General features: G+C 40.1%; 1 protein-coding gene and 1 long non-coding RNA gene across 8 annotated transcripts in view; one reads left to right on the top strand and one right to left on the bottom strand.

Moving 5' to 3' along the window:
• sh3gl2a (SH3 domain containing GRB2 like 2a, endophilin A1) overlaps positions 1–15,381 on the top strand; it is a 32,402-nt gene extending 17,021 nt beyond the window's left edge. The window contains exons 2-12 of one of the 6 annotated variants that reach the window (XM_058066959.2): positions 5,105–5,173; positions 5,271–5,343; positions 7,815–7,958; positions 8,117–8,250; positions 8,311–8,469; positions 9,512–9,615; positions 9,701–9,816; positions 11,753–11,767; positions 11,903–12,084; positions 12,559–12,573; positions 13,056–15,381. In XM_058066959.2, the coding sequence (XP_057922942.2) occupies positions 5,105–5,173; positions 5,271–5,343; positions 7,815–7,958; positions 8,117–8,250; positions 8,311–8,469; positions 9,512–9,615; positions 9,701–9,816; positions 11,753–11,767; positions 11,903–12,084; positions 12,559–12,573; positions 13,056–13,151 (1,107 nt within the window). In that variant the 3' untranslated portion in view covers positions 13,152–15,381. Of the gene's footprint in view, positions 1–5,104; positions 5,174–5,270; positions 5,344–7,814; positions 7,959–8,116; positions 8,251–8,310; positions 8,470–9,511; positions 9,616–9,700; positions 9,817–11,752; positions 11,768–11,902; positions 12,574–13,055 lie in introns of all 6 variants that reach the window. The other 5 variants (XM_058066969.2, XR_009129029.2, XM_078793522.1 and 2 more) reach the window with 5 other exon arrangements.
• Positions 9,385–17,487, bottom strand: part of LOC144899823 (uncharacterized) — a 31,061-nt gene continuing 22,958 nt past the window's right edge. The window contains exons 3-4 of one of the 2 annotated variants that reach the window (XR_013628135.1): positions 12,516–12,616; positions 9,385–9,863 (exon numbers count right to left, since the gene is read on the bottom strand). This is a non-coding gene — a long non-coding RNA (uncharacterized LOC144899823). Of the gene's footprint in view, positions 9,864–12,404; positions 12,617–17,487 lie in introns of those variants that run through there. The other variant, XR_013628134.1, reaches the window with a different exon arrangement.

Below are 17,487 nucleotides of genomic sequence, written 5' to 3' on the forward strand. Positions count from 1 at the left end.
GAGGAGGCATGCAGCCTCACATTGGGCGCCATGTGACGGAAGCTAATGCTAAAACAACCTAGAGGGTTCTTTCATCATGAGGCGGTACCATTTGGGGACAGGAGGAACCATGAAATCAGAGTCCAACCTTCTCCAGGTACCAGGCGTCACAGGATGCCATTTGAAAGTACTTCAAATGGAAAACATCAAGACGTTTAGGATTGTATGGGCACCGTCAGCACTTCCTGTGACCCAGGTCACTTAAGGTGTCTTAGGACAACAGTAAATAAAGTCCAGTTAGCCCACGTGACGACGATGACGATGATGATGCAGGTGATTTCGGGTGTCGAGAGGCAGCGAGGTCGCCTGCTTGCCCCGGGCTTCCTCTCCACATTTAGAGTATTTAATGAATTAATCTGGTCTGATTGTGTGCGCGTGGGTGCCAAGTGCATGAGGGGGAGAGGGGGGGGGGCAGCGCCTGGCGTGTTGTCCCTCACCCGCAGGTTATCTAAGCAAAGTGAACTTTAGCCTTTAAGGACTCGACAACTGTACTTAAAGACGTGCAGGGATTGTCCACCATTGCACTTTACAGCATGGCCTCATTTAGTGGTGGTACTCAACTGTTTATTAGTGGTAAGGCGTTTACTAGAGGAGAGGTCTTTATTTCTAGAAATGCATTTTTGTAATAATGGGATTTAAATATGGGTCAGCACACTGAGGCCAGGTTCAATATTTGATCGTCTTTCTTAAAGTCAATGTCTTCACTCGCTAAATGTACTGCAAAAAAGGTCAGTAAGGATAATTCATAATGCCACCTACAGAGAACATACTAACTCCTTATTTCTAAAATCACAAATACTTCAACTTGCTGATATAGTTCATCTTCAAACAGCTAAAATAATGCATAAAGCTAAAAAATAACCAATTACCTAAAAATGTCATCCAATACTTCTCTACAAGAAGAGGAGAAGTATGATCTCAGGGAAGAAGTACATTTGAAACACTTCTATGCTAGGACTACGTTAAAAAGCCATAGCATTTCAGTATGTGGAATCAAACTATGGAATGGATTGAGTAAGGACCTCAAACAATGCACAACGATGAGCCAATTCAAGAAACAATACAAGCAGTTGATGTTTGCTAAATACAAGGATGAAGAGTCTTGAACCAGTCATGATGTGCTATATATGTCACGAAATTGACAGTTACTAAGGTACCCATTATCTCATTGTATGGTCATATGGAAAAAAAATTAAATTAAATAAAAAAAAAAATTAGGAAAGCAGGAAGTGAACAAATGTAACAGTTATTAATTGTAAAAGCACCAGATGGAGGGTTAGGATTTAATAAGCTTTGCTTCTTCCTACTCCTTTTGGACATGTGGAACTGTGAACTGATTATGGGATGCATTCAATTGTTGACGCATGTTCAAATGAAATAAAATCATTACCATATCATACCTGTTAAAAAAAAAAAAATCCCCACCCCCCACTTAACAGCAACGTCGTGACTCAGATGCTGTTACATCATCACCACAGATCCGACTTTAAAGTGTGTGGCTTCATTCATCAGCAGCGGCTGTGACGTCACATTCTACTGTGCTTTAGCATCATAATAATAATAATAATAATAATAATACGCTCTTCCTGGAAGCACTGCAGCTCTATTCATGCAACCTTGTGTTGACCTTCCCTTTGGGTAAAGGAGGGGTGGCATGGTGGCAAGAGAGATGGATTGGTGGGTGAGAAGAAAAAAGTACGCTGGGATTAGTGAGATGGTTTTCTTTGCTTCTGGATAAACTTGACCTGATGCCATCTTATCGTATGTCTGTGACCTCCAAGGAAGCAATAGCAGCACAAATGATCAGGAAATATTTCAGTCTTCCTAGAAGTCGGAAGTAACATTTTTAATTGATTATGCAAGTGTAAAAAGAAAGTAGCCACTTAGATCACTTAAACGTGTTAAAAGAAGGGAACATGCGGAGGTCTAGTGGACCTTTGCAGTATTTTTTTCCCCGACTTTAAATGTGAATTTGTTCTAAAGAGTGACCGTTCTCCTTGTGAGTTTGAGACGTGTCCGCAGTAAGTCACTTAAAACGAAGGATCAGTCACCAGGCCAGGTGACATGTGACAAGTTAGACACAACCTTGACCTTGAGTGACTCTCAGCATGTTTATGTGATGGCTCTGGCATCCGTTGCTGCTCCATCACTGCTGTCTCTTCCCTTCTGCACAACAAGCGGCCATCTAAATCCAAGGACACTGTGCAATAGTCTGCAGTAAATGGCTCACAGTCTTTAAGCATTGAGCCAGGAGATTGCTTGCATCTTATTATTTACCAGCAGGGGGCGGCATCTTTGCATAACAATCTGTTGTGGTGGGGATGCATTCACGACTGCGTGGAAGTTTTACAAGGTGCACCACAGCACTAGTGGTAATACAGGACATCAATTTTTAATTTGCGAGTATAGGAACTCTGACTTTGAAGAACTTTTTTCCCAAGTCAGTGGTTGTGTTTCCCAGTTTTATGGACTACCGTAAAACGGGGTTATAAGGGACAATTTTCGGGAAAATGTTTTTTGAACAATTTGTTCAAGAATATATGCTTCTTTGAGAAAAAAAAAACAACACAAAGCAGCTTCCTGTTTAACGTGAAAAGGCAGAATTACATTTAAAATGAAAATTGTCCCTCATTGCCCTGAAAATTGTCTCTTATTATCCCGAAAATTGTCCCTTATTAGCCCGAAAAATTGTCCCTTATTATCCAGAAAATTGTCCCTTATTACGCCGAAAATTGTCCCTTATTACCCCGAAAATTGTCCCTTACTACCCCGAATATTGTCCCTTACTACCCCGAAAATTGTCCCTTATTATCCCGAAAATTGTCCCTTATTATCCAGAAAATTGTCCCTTATTACCCTGAAAATTGTCCCTTATTATCCCGAAAATTGTCCCTTACTACCCTGAAAATTGTCCCTTACTACCCTGAAAATTGTCCCTTACTACCCTGAAAATTGTCCCTTATTACCCCAAAAATTGTCCCTTATTACCCCGAAATTTGTCCCTTATTATCCCGAAAATTGTCCCTTACTACCCCGAAAATTGTCCCGTATTACCCCGAAAATTGTCCCTTATTACCCTGAAAATTGTCCCTTATCACCCCGTAAATTGTCCCTCATTACCCCGAAAATTTTCCTTATTACCCCGAAAATTGGCCCTTATTACACCGAAAATTGGCCCTTATTACACCGAAAATTGGCCCTAATAACCCCGTTTTACAGTACATCATTAGATACATTAACTTCCTTAGTCACGCAATGCGGCTTATGCAGAAGGGTTTTTTAATTACTATGTGTGATGTTGTAGCAGAGCAAAATTAGCGGGTTTAAAAGTCGGTCGTAGTTAGTTTTGTGGCCCCTTGTCTAGTGTGCGAACCTGAAATGTGCCAATTTCTGTACGTCACTGGCCTGTAGGGCAGTTATGATTGTGCCCCATGAATTCTTCCTAGCAAAAATGGTTATGGAAGAAACAGGCCATTCCAATCTGAGCTGTTGTGTTGATGTACTACACATTGCTGCATTCAGTTGTTTACTGAAACAATGCGTCGCCAAAGCCTCGAATAATCAAAATGTTCAATCATGCGCTGAAAACCTAACAAGTGAAGTAGCTGATGACAATGACACGCCATCATCAGCACCACGGTCATTAAGCAGAGTAGTCAGACACCCGCTATATGACTCACACCCGTGATTGATGTCATAGTAGCATTTTTGAATGCACGTACACGGAGATGATAGACATAACAGGTACTATCGTTCATATATCTACAACAGGGCGTCATGAGGAGCGTGTGTGCATACTGGCACATGGCAGAGAGCTGTTTCCATGGCAACCAGCGAGCAAAGACGATTGCAAGTCGTGGTGGTGTACATGTGTGGATGACAGAAGGCTCTAGTTAGTGTGTGTGTGTGTGTGTACGAGACGTTTCTCCAGTGGGATCATTTGGGAGGGTGTTGGGGGATCTTTTGCTCAGATGACTCATAGAGCACAAATCCTCAGGAAGTCTTACGCTGCATAAACTCCTGTCATGGGCTTAGTATTATAACCACTGCCCCCCCCCCCTCCTCTCCTACTGTCACAAGTCACCTTCCTGAAAACGTAGACCTACAGGACACTTTATTAGGTACACCTGCACACCATCCAATACAAGAGTTGTATCCAAATCATGCGAGTTTGTGTCATTTGCGGATATGCTTGTTATTGCGTCCGCATCATACCGAGAGCCGTTCCTGGTGTTGCACTTTAATTACACGTTCTTCCTGGACTCGCTCATTGTGATGTTCCCTGAAAGGCGTTTATTTATTTATATATATTCCATCATCCGTCTCCTTCTGTCCTCCGAGGGCGTGTGTGGCCTCATTGTGTCAGATGACTGCCCCCTCCAGGCGCCCGCCTTCCCGCCTATCTGCCTGCCTGCATGCCAAACATTAGCCGGACGGCCACAGGAGATGTTTGTGTCTTTTCATGTGTTGGGGAATTTAGATTTGATCACATTTTCAAACCTTACAGCATTAAATCCATGGCTGCCGTTCAATTCAATGCGTTTCCTCAAAGTATGGTGTGGGCCAAAGGTCAAACAGGACGCATGCACATTATTTCAGTAAACACAAAAAGTAAAATGAATTTATTGTTATTGTTATCAGCAATTGTTATTGTCAGTATTTCGTAATTTGAGGCACTTTTTTATTATTTATTATTATTTATTATTATTTATTATTATTTATTATTATTTATTATTATTTATTATTATTTATTATTATTTATTATTATTTATTATTATTTATTATTATTTATTATGTATGTGTACACGTACTGTACTGTACATATAAAGTATTGTATTTATTTATTACTATAATTTATTACTATTTATTTATCACTAAGTATTTATTTATTTATTATTATTACTACATTAGTTTAAACAATGTTTTTTTACTACACAGCCATCGTATAACCTTGATTAAATATTTGAAGTAACATTCTAACAATGTTAACTGACATAAAAGTGTAAACATAAGTACCTCATACTGTTTAGCAGTTGTTACATGTGTGCTTCATTTGTCACTGCAGAAAGTGAGCGAGAAAGTCGGAGGAGCCGAGGGGACGAAGCTCGATGAGGACTTCACTGAAATGGAAAAGGCAAGACGGAACGATGTTCAATGTTTTGAAGCCAGTGATTATGCAAACATTGAATATGTAATAAGTTACCTTTGGCTGTGATGTCGCACGTGAGCAGAAGGTGGACACCACCACGCGGGCGGTGATGGACATCATGACCAAGACTACTGAGTATCTGCAGCCTAATCCAGGTAAGATTTGGTGGAGATGATAGATATGATCATTAGAGATGTCCCATAGTTACCGATATCAGCTTAAAAATGGTTGATATCTGTAACGGATCATGAAAACCGATATTAAAAAATGGCGGATACAACACATACAGTACATACAGTGAAGAAAATAAGTATTTGAACACCCTGCTATTTTGCTATTTCTCCCACTTAGAAATCATGGAGGGGTCTGAAATTTTCATCGTAGGTGCATGTCCACTGTGAGAGAGATAAACTAAAAAGAAAAATCCAGAAATCACAATGCATGATTTTTTAACAATTTATTTGTGTGATACAGCTGCTAATAAGTATTTGAACACCTGTGTATCATCTAGAATTCTGACCCTGAAAGACCTGTTAGTCTGCCCATTAGAAGTCCACCTGCACTCCATGTATCATCCTGAATCAGATGCACCTGTTTCAGGTCGTTAGCTGCATAAAGACACCTGTCCACCCCATACAATCAGTAAGACTTTAACTTGTAACATGGCGAAGACCAAAGAGCTGTCCAAAGACACCAGAGACAAAATTGTACACCTCCACAAGGCTGGAAAGGGCTACGGAGCAATTACCAAGCAGCTTGGTGAAAAAAGGTCCACTGTTGGAGCTATCATTAGAAAATGGAAGAAGCTAAACATGACGGTCAATCTCAATCGGAGTGGAGCCCCATGCAAGATATCACCTCGTGGGGTCTCAATGATTCTAAGAAAGGTGAGGAATCAGCCCAGAACTACACGACAGGACTTGGTCAATGACCTGAAAAGAGCTGGGACCACCGTTTCCAAGGTTACTGTAGGTAATACACTAAGACGTCATGATGTGAAATCATGCATGGCACGAAAGGTTCCCCTGCTTAAACCAGCACATGTCAAGGCCCGTCTTAAGTTTGCATATGACCATTTGGATGATACAGAGGAGTCATGGGAGAAAGTTTTATGGTCAGATGAGACCAAAATAGAACTTTTTGGTCATAATTCCAATAAGCGTGTTTGGAGGAAGAAGAATGAAGAGTACAATCCGAAGAACACCATCCCTACTGTGAAGCATGGGGGTGGTAGCATCATGCTTTGGGGGTGTTTTTCTGCACATGGGACAGGACGAGTGCACTGCATTAAAGAGAGGATGACTGGGGCCGTGTATTGTGAGATTTTGGGGAACAACCTCCTTCCCTCTGTCAGAGCATTGAAGATGGGTCGTGGCTGGGTCTTCCAACACGACAACGACCCGAAGCACACAGCCAGGAAAACCAAGGAGTGGCTCCGTAAGAAGCATATCAAGGTTCTAGCATGGCCCAGCCAGTCTCCAGACCTGAACCCAATCGAAAATCTTTGGAGGGAGCTCAAACTCCGTGTTTCTCAGCGACAGCCCAGAAACCTGACTGATCTAGAGAAGATCTGTGTGGAGGAGTGGGCCAAGATCCCTCCTGCAGTGTGTGCAAACCTGGTGAAAAACTACAGGAAACGTTTGACCTCTGTAATAGCAAACAAAGGCTACTGTACCAAATATTAACATTCATTTTCTCAGGTGTTCAAATACTTATTTGCAGCTGTATCACACAAATAAATTGTTAAAAAATCATGCATTGTGATTTCTGGATTTTTCTTTTTAGTTTATCTCTCTCACAGTGGACATGCACCTACGATGAAAATTTCAGACCCCTCCATGATTTCTAAGTGGGAGAAATAGCAAAATAGCAGGGTGTTCAAATACTTATTTTCTTCACTGTATGTGTTCATTCCACCACAAGAGATATGTCATGTTACACATATGGGTATCGGAAATTGACAATTGAACAACGTTGGCACATCGGTAAAAAAAGCCAATATCATACATCCCTGATGATAATAGATATGATAGAGTTTATGGCACTATGTTACAAAAAATCCAAGGTATAATTGATTTATGTCTCCAGTTCTGTTTTTACAGAGATGCCCGAGGGTGGAATCGAACTTGCGCGTTAACCACTCGTTCACCATGCAGCCCCCAAATTAATCAATACTGACATCCCTGGCCAATAGCACTCATCATAAATAAAGTGAAATATGTATTTTAATTAATTTATTTTAAATAATTAAGGCTGCATGATGGCCGTTCTTCTAGTCATTCCTATGGGGAAAATACGTTTATGTTTTCATATATTATTCCCATTTTCATCACATTCACAGTGTATTTGATATTCTAAATATAATTATAAATTTAAAAAATTATAAATATAATAAAATATAAACAATTGGGCCAACAAATGTAGTAAACAAATAAATACAAACAACACACATACATATAAATAATAACTATAAATAATAATAAAAAAGCGGCTCAAATTACTAAATACTGACAATAACAATAACAATAAATTTATTTTACTTTTTGACAGCTGGGATAGGCTCCAGCACCCTTGTGAGGATAAGCGGTAGAAATGAATGAATGAATAACATATTTATCCACTTCAGCCACCAGAGCCAAGATGAGCATGATGAACTCCATGTCTCGCATCCGGGGCCAGGAGAAGGGGCCAGGCTACACCCAGACAGAGGCCATCCTGGGAGAGTCCATGCAGCGGTTCGGGCGGGAGCTCGGCGAGGAGTCTAATTTCGGTGAGACAAGAAAGTGCTGTCATCGTATATCCCCTGGAGGACCCAGAAACGAGCTTATGAAAGATGCATGGAGGCACTTCTTCTCCAGACAAGATGCTTGCAGCAGTTGGCAGACATTAGCATGGCGTTTAAGGAGATGATGATTTCATTGCTTTCAGGCCTGGCTCTCATCGACGCCGGGGAATCCATGCGTGAACTGGCCGAGGTTAAAGACGCTCTGGACATGGAGGTGAAACAGAACTTCATCGACCCGCTGCAGAACCTCCACGAAAAAGACCTCAAGGAGATCCAGGTGGGCTCGCAAGTCAGTCTAAAGTTGGTTTGGGACTTATCCGCTCGTTGTGTCTTGCAGCATCACCTGAAGAAGATGGAGGGGCGCCGTCTGGACTTTGACTATAAGAAGAAGCGTCAGGGCAAAGTGACGGACGACGAGATCAAGCAAGCCTTGGAGAAGTTTGACGAGTCCAAGGACATCGCTGAGCTCAGCATGTTCAACCTGCTTGAGAGCGACGTAGGTGTCTTAGACCATATCCAACAGCTCCTTACTGAGTTTTTCGATATTGATTAAACATCATGATTTGGAGTGTACTATGCATTCTAGTTGGAATGACAAACTCCATCCATATAAGGAGAGTCCCATAGTAATGTATATTTGTGTGACGGGCCGCCACAAGTAAATGAATGGCGTGGAATGGCTGAGAGGTAGCGATAGCTGCTGGATGCTGACCAAATGGTACTTTGATAGCAACTACTGCCATCTTGTGGAATTTATAATAACTACATCATGTGGTTTCCTACTGTCACAATAGCCAAGTTTACATGAGATTTTCCTCTTTCCGAATGGAATCTTTCCGAATGACATACCAGAAAACAGTGTATACATGGAAAGGAATATTCCAATCTCCTGTCTACATGCACCGCTATAATCAAACGGAATAGTCAATGGGGCATGCGCAGTAAAACATAAACATCACGTGATTCATCGAAGGTGGCGAACGAGAGTGATTACCACGGTTGTTGGGACAGTTGCTACGCTTTTTTTAAAGCAGCAACTTGACCGTTCAGTTCTTTTAAAGTTTGTTATCAAAAATGAACTTTCTGCTGTAGTCCAGTGATGACAGCTCGCCGCCATTTTCAAAACCTGAGAGACGTCTTGCGTGTTACGTCACAGCTGAGCATGCGCTGAAAGAACGCACTCTGACAACTTTCCGATTAAGCGGGTACAAGATACCTCAATCGGATTGGGGAAAGGAATATTCCACCCCTGTGAATCCGATTATATATTCATTCGGATTGGCACTTTTCTTTCGGAATGAGGTGTATACAAAAGGTTACATTCTTTCCGTTTGAGCAAATAACCCGAATGGAATTGGAATATTTGGGTCCATGTATACATGATTAATGTATTTTTACCCCTGGTGGTCATCTACGCATCCGGCAACTATAGAAAACTGGAGTTAATTGGTAAAATGTATAGTATATTTACGTATATATGTAAACTTTACATCCCATGCCAAGAGTCTTAAATCCTCTACAAACCTCTATGATGTCAGATCGAGCAGGTGAGCCAGCTGGCGGCGCTGGTCCACGCTCAGGTGGAGTATCACACCCGGGCCGCCGAGATCCTCACGCAGCTGTGCAGCAAGATCGACGAACGGTCGGTCCCTCTTGTCATCCTCCTCCTTGCGTCATGTTCATTTTTTGTGGATGTTGATGGTTGGTGTGGGTGTTGTCCTGCGTAGGATAAAGGATTGCTCCAGCAAGCCCAGGAAAGAATACATTGCCAAGCCTCGCACGCACCTGGACTTCTCCATCAGTGAGAACCACAATGGAGGCATCCACAGCGCTCGTTCTCCAGGTGGGTTCGATGAGAAGAACGTTGATGAGAAGAAACATGTCCAGAAACTGAAATTTAAAATTATGTGGAAGATGAAGATGTAATATAAAAAGATCAAACGTTTCTGGGCAGGTTTTGGTACCTCTTTCATTATGAAGGGCTTATAAATAGGTTATTAACGCTTAATAATGCCGTAAAAAGATGGTGAGAGGCATGTAATATCTTTTATAGTAATTATAGGAATCAGATCCAAGTCCTATAACTGTTAATTAAGGCTTTATTAAGTGTTTATAACACCATCAGTATATCATCTATTTATAAGCCTCCATTATGGTAAAGCGGTACACTAATATTCTGTATATCTTTTTTTATTTTTTTTTATTTATTTGCTGTCAATTCTCAAACTAACTACTAGTTGAAGCTAAACAACATGCCAGTGCTACTCTTGCTACATGCTAGTTAGCATGTAGTTAACAGTTTAAGAATTTCCAGCAAATGTATGACCACACAATACAGCTAACGTAAAAAAACATTGTCCAACTGGAAACGGCATTTCTGTTTCTTATCACTACTCTGATGACCAAAAATGACCAAAAATAAACACGTTAGCTCACCAGTTAGCCTACTGTTGCTCTCAATGTGGATAAAATTGGTCTCCTTAAATAAATGCTATGTGCTAGAACAGCTATCTCGATGCTACTCTTGCTACATGCTAGTTAGCAAATGAAAACGGCATTTCTGTTTCTTATTAGTACTCTGATGGCCCTAAACGACACGGTACCAACTTAGCTACATAGCTAAAGCAGGTACTACTTCTACTCAAAGATTGGAAGGTAGAAATGACCAAAAATAAACACGTTAGCTCACCAGTTAGCTTACTGTTGCTCTCAATTTGGATAAAATTGGTCTCCTTGAATAAATGCTATGTGCTAGAACAGCTATCTCGATGCTATTCTTGCTACATTCTAGTTAGCAACGGGAAACAGCATTTCTGTTTCTTATCAGTACTCTGATGGACCTAAACGAAACGGTACCAACTTAGCTACGTGGCTAAAACAGGTACTACTTCTCCTCAAAGATTGGAAGGTAGAAATGACCAAAAATAAACACGTTAGCTCACCAGTTAACTTTCTGTTGCTCTCAATTTGAATAAAATTGGCCTCCTTGAATAAATGCTATGTGCTAGAACAGCTATCTCGATGCTACTCTTGCTACATGCTAGTTAGCAAATGGAAACGGCATTTCTGTTTCTTATTAGTACTCTGATGGCCCTAAACGACACGGTACCAACTTAGCTACGTGGCTAAAGCAGGTACTACTTTATCTCGAAGATTGGAATGTCGAAATGACCAAAAATAAACACGTTCGCTCACCAGTTAGCTTACCTTTGCTCTCAATTTGGATAAAATTGGTCTCCTTAAATAAATGTTATGTGCTAGAACAGCTATCTCGATGCCAGTCATGCTAGTTAGCATGTAGCTACGGCTCGAGAATTTCCATCACATTTATGACCACTCAACTGTCAAAACTTGTTACCGAAAACAGACCTGAGCATTTCTTTAACTAAATCACGATAAATCAAGATATATTTATAGTCTTTTAGTGGAAAAGCATGGAGGAGTGTAGTGTGGACACACATGCTAATGTTAGCTTACTCTCTTGGTGCCCACTCAGAAAATTGTAAAATAAATACATTTTTGTCCTGGAGAAGTGGGAGTGTGTTTGGTGGAAAGGTGATGAATAAAATTGGATTTAGTGGCATTTGTCGTTGAACCAACAGGATTGTTTTTAATACGTTAGCTATGTTTGTGTGAACGTCTGTTTGCTAACTGTCTTTCTTCTCCAGCTCCTTTTTAGTTCTTAACAAGAAAATTCCCAATTGATTGTGTCTGCAGAGCAAATAAAAAAAGTGTTTTCCTCTTTCTCTCCCTTTTATGCTTTGTGTTCACTCTTCCAGGGGCGAGGTCACCAGGTGAGCCTAAAGGTCACAGCTAACGGTGCTCATCCTTCTTCACCTTAACTCATTTGTAAATTGACTCATTGTCTTTTCCCTCCCTCCTTCTTCCTCCTCCTCCTCCTCCTTGCTCACGCCACTTCCTGTTTACAGCGAGGTCTCCAGGTGAGACAATCTACCAGCATCTCCTCCATCACCATCGTGTGTTTCCTTTGGGTTTCTTTTCTCGGCATCCACCATCTCTCCATCCTCATCCATGCACAAATGCTTCCGTTCAATCCCCAATGCTTTGTCTCACCTTTGTTCTCCTTTCCCTTCCACAGCAAGATCTCCAGGTGAGCGACGTGAGAAGACGTCACTCTTTGCTTCTTTTGTGTCTTCATTTAAATACAGTGAAGCTTCCTTTTTGTCCGCAGTGCAGCTCGTCTACACTGTTTGTTTGTTTCTTTGTCTGTCTAACCGCCTCGTTTCTCCCTGATTTCTCTTTTGTTGTTAAAGTTTGACATTTTGGTAAACTCACAAGGAGGCCAAGACATGTCTGGAAAAGCAGGACACAATTGATAGTTTCATCAAGAACAGCCTCAATCGGAGAATTAAGCATATTTTCCAATACAGGAGCGAGAACTTGACTAGACACAGATGCAGAATATCTTGGCATGTCTGGGCTCCATTTTTATGGCCAAAATGTCAAACTATACTTTTTATTAAGGACAATATAAGGACAATGTGTCTGACTGGAACTCTTCATATGTTCTTACCGATGTACCTTTGTCTTTCTTGCATCCGTCTTCCTGTTGCCATGTCGCCAGCAGCCAGGTCACCAGGTGAGCCCTCGAGTCACGTCACATGACCCCCACCCCAACTGTCCTAATTAAAAAAAAAAAAATAAAAAAATATGCATCTGATTATTTCCTTTAAACATCCACGCAAGTGTAAAAAGAAGCCACCAACTTCATTAGAATAGACAATAAATAACTAACTAAATAAATAAGGGCGGCACGGCGGCCTAGTGGTTAGCGCGCAGACCTCACAGCTAAGAGAGCAGGGCATTCCAAAAACATGCTAGGTTAATTGGCGACTCTAAATTGTCCATAGGTAGGAATGTGAGTGTGAATGGTTGTTTGTCTATATGTGCCCTGTGATTGGCTGGCGACCAGTCCAGGGTGTACCCCGCCTCTCGCCCAAAGACAGCTGGGATAGGCTCCAGCACCCCCGCGACCCTCGTGAGGAAAAAGCGGTAATGAATGAATGAATGAATAAATAAATAAATAAATAAAATAATTTAAATGTTTACATTTCCCGGCAGCCCCCATGGACCAGCCGTCCTGCCGCGCTCTCTACGACTTCGACCCGGAAAACGAGGGCGAGCTCGGCTTCAAAGAGGGCGACATCATCACCTTGACCAACAAGATCGACGAAAACTGGTACGAGGGGATGCTGCACGGCAACTCTGGCTTCTTCCCCATCAACTACGTGGACATCCTGGTGCCGCTGCCGCACTAGAGCACCACCTAGCGATGCTGTAGAGGAGAGAAAAAAAAACACAAAAAAAAAAATCAAACCCTCGTTATACCCTCCCGATTAAACCTGACGACGACTCGGCTCCAAACTGCGCTACGCAATAGCAAGCCGGTGTCGAATAATGTCAATAAGAAACGATGAAAAATCAGCGTAGATGTGGTAGCCACGCCCCCCCTCCCCTCCTTCCATCATCTTCACTACGATTTTTTTTGTGTTAAATTTCAGCATCGCACATTGTACTTAGTGGACGTCACCGCAGTAGCTAGAACTTTATCTCTGTCATTCTAGGAAAAAAAAACCTAATGTGTGTGATGTTTGTTAGCAAAGCATGATCAAAGCAAGTTTGTTTTTTTTAGCTTCCAACGTTACATCATCGCATCATTCATCATGTGTTTGGACGGCGGTGGTTTTGTGTAAAAATGGGTTTCAGATACCAAAGTGAGCATCGAAAACGATCTTCTTTTTGGTGTTTTTATTTTGTCGGGCGGGGCGAGGGCGGGGAATGTATTTGTGAGTGTGACATTCCGCGTCAGAAACAGCAGTGATTAGTGAAGTGATGATAAGTAACGTCGACAACTACGGCGTGTTTGTGCCGTATGATAACCCACCCCACCCCGACCCCACCCCCTCCCCATTTAAAAAAAAATCAACAACTTGTGTGCAAAATGGTGGCTGTGTTGTGATATTATCTAACATGTAGAGATTTGCTTTGCAGTTTTATTCCTCTCTTTGCAGCAGAACGTCTTTGCTCACTTGTCCGATAAGTATTCTCGTAGTTTAGCCGGTGGTAAAAACCAGCCAACAATCGCTGGCCGGAGTGAGATATCTTTTTTTTTTTTTTTTTTGTCTTGAGTGTGAGATATTAACCCTTCGATGTCCATCCATCATTGTAGCTACTGTAAAAAAAAAAACAAGTAAGTCAATGATTCCCTTCTTGTAGGACTGTTGTGGTTTGGTTTACAGAGTTGTAGTATTTGGTCGTCATGGTTACGATAAAGCAACTATAAAGCAGTGCGATAATTTGTATTGAAGTACAAAAAGAATTGGCTGTGTGGTATCTTTCCTGTGTCAAACAGACTTAAGCCCAGAATTAGTCATCCTTTTTTTCCATATTTAGTCTAAAATTAGTATTTGTAAATAAAGACTATTATTTTTATTATTATGATGGTTTGCTGTTGTCGACTAAAAGTACCCGGCGACTAAACTGAGAATTAACTGTTACTTGAAACGTGGCCAGGGTATGAACATTTTAGGCTTTAACTGCAATATAGTAGACTTTATTATTTTGTCGGGATTGTAATACGACGCAGAAAGGAATCCAATAACATTCCTAGCATTCCTATTCTGGATGGAGTTGGTATCTTGGAATAGCTAATGTTTTTAAGTTTACATAAGAAATGTATTTTAAGATAGGGACCAATCAGACGCTTAGACGCTGCTATGTCAACATCCAAGCTAAATCTCTTTCTCTGGGGAAGTGGGGGGGGTCGCCATTGTTTAGCTTGCTTCTCACTTCCATCACATCTAAGCCACGCCCCTCAAAGGTTTTTCCGATTGCTCCGCCCATTTTTTTTTTGAGCATTGACGTTCAAAATGGACGTGTGTGTTAATTGAAGGCATCCTTTCTTTTAAAGGGGAAGCACAAGTGTCAGTATACTGTGTTGGCTCATCATTAACGTCATGTTGTCATTCTTTTTTCTTTTTTTTTTTACAAGGAATTATTTTCCCTCTTTTTCTCTATCACTTTTTTAAAAGAATACAATTGTGTGTATCTTTGCCCTCAATGAGGACTGCTGTACAGCTTTTCTGTTTTTTTTTCTTTTCACCCTACGCGTGTATGTGCGTTTAGTCACTCATCTACAGTAATGTATCTTATTTTTGTAACTGTGACAAAGTATTGACATGATTATATATAGATGTGTATATATAAATACACTATGATAATACTGTATATGGGAAGAAGAAGAATGAAGAGGAGGAGTAGGAGGAGGAGAGATTGTCTGTGCTGCACATGATTGTTTTCTTTTTCTCTCTGTTTTATTTCATTGTATGCTTGATGTAAAGACAACAATGTGATATGTCATTTATTCCAATAAATACAGACAAATGCTTATTGGCATATTGACCTTTCGCTTTATAACACGCACCAATCAGCCAATCAGTGAAGAAATGATGAGACTAATATAATGTACTGTGAGAAAAATATATATTAACACATAGTAGTAGTAGTAGTATTGTTATTATGAATTCCAGTAAAAAGAAGGAAAAAATATGTGTAGTATATATGTTTTTAAAGTTACAATGAAATAATGAAAGTAATTAGTATTAAACTATAGCATTATCATTTTGGTTTTGTAGTAGTATTTTATTAATTGAATAGGTTGTAGTAATCTGAGTATTGTTATTAGCAATTGTAGTAGTAATGGTTGTATTTTTTTTTTATTTTATTAGTTCTGGTAATATAAATGTATTAACATTATTAGTAGAAGTAGTATTTATTACTAGTAGTAGTAGTAATTGTTATGAGTAGTTGTATTATTATTCTACTGTTAGCAGTTGTACTGTCATACTTTGTAATATTAAAGTTTTATTAACATTTTTTATTAATCATAGTACTGTAGTGGTAGTATAGTTTTATTTTATTAGTAGTAATAGTAGTAGTAGTACAGGGCAAGAGGTTCAGTGCTGGTAATATAAATTGTAGCTCATAAAAGTAAAACATTGAAATATTTTTTAATCTAAACCTATTCCAATCACAAAGGCAGTGAATTTAAGTAAATGTATTACACAATCATTTTAATTAAATGTATAACAGAAAAAAAACATGAAAATTGAAAGTATTATATTTTGGATTACATGACAATTCTGCGTTTTTCAAAAAAATTCAAAGAAAAAATTGTAAATTTTTTTAATGAACTCCTGTAATCATCAGGCTGTTTATTGTATGAAATGTTAGTAAATTGTCATGAGAACAGGCCAACTGAAAGATGCATGACAGCTCTACAGTTACCATGTCGCCTGGCTTATCGCAGCAAATAGACACAAGCATACTACACACACACACACACACACACACACACTAAGTGAAAGTGTCAACACTGAAGTGGACAAAGGGAGTCTCCTGTTTCGCTGTCACTCAAAAAAAGTGTCCTACTTTCTCTGCTAGTGGAGGTAGTGCGCCCTCTAATGGTAATACAATGCACTGCTGGGAGGATTTATAATACATCATTATTTTATACTGTATATGTACAAATGTTAGTACTGTTAAATTGTTAATATTTTTTTCACAAATTATTTTTTTTCAAAATTATTAATTTATTTGAATACAAATTGAGAATAAATAACAACAAAGAAAAGATTAACTATAAAAATGCACATTTTAAATGGGCACGCTACCGGTTAACCTGCTAACCTCTTGCCTGCCATTTGAGACCCATTTGGGGGCGTGGCCTTTCATCTTGGGCCAGTGTGCCAACAAAACAGATGCTAACAACTGCAATAGCTAGCATGCTAGATGTTAGCCACGTTTCCTTTGGAGTGCAAAATGGAGTGCTAAATGTCAACATGATATGCAGTGTGCTAAAATGCTACAGTTACATACAGTACGATGTACATAAAGGACTCACTGCTATCAATTTTAATATCCAGTGAGATGTAAATGCTAACAATGTTAATGGAGCGCAAGCTAACATCTAGCATATATAAAATGCAACATGTATATCTACAAAGAGGCACATAATAACCACATAATTAGTAGTACAGGTAATTGCTAAATTTAACAATAGTAATATGTTTATATTTGTATTTTTGAGGAAAAAGTACAATTCCAAGGCATTACTACTATTTTAGCAGGAAAACAGGAGAAAATAAGTGAAGGAAGCATGAAGCATGAACATGGGCCAAAACAACACAAAAACCTGCTGGTTAGCCATCTTCTCATGCACACTATTTGCAGTTATTTGTCATGCATGGCACACGCACACACACACGCACACACACACACACACACACGCATACACACACTTGCTGGAGGAGGAGTCAGTATGGGTGGAGGTGTGTTGGGGGGGTTAAGAGGCAAAACAAGCAATCCAGTAAAAAGCATTCCTCAGGAGCCTCTCTCCTGGTGGGTGGCCCGCTTGGACGCACAACCACACAAGGATGATCCATCATCACATCCCATGACAGCATTGCTCCTATTATTAGAAATGATCATATAT

Source organism: Doryrhamphus excisus, linkage group LG9, assembly GCF_037039965.1.
Source record: "Doryrhamphus excisus strain RoL-2023G ecotype Guam linkage group LG9, RoL_Dexc_Guam_v1.1, whole genome shotgun sequence".
Taxonomy (NCBI): Eukaryota; Metazoa; Chordata; class Actinopteri; order Syngnathiformes; family Syngnathidae; genus Doryrhamphus; species Doryrhamphus excisus.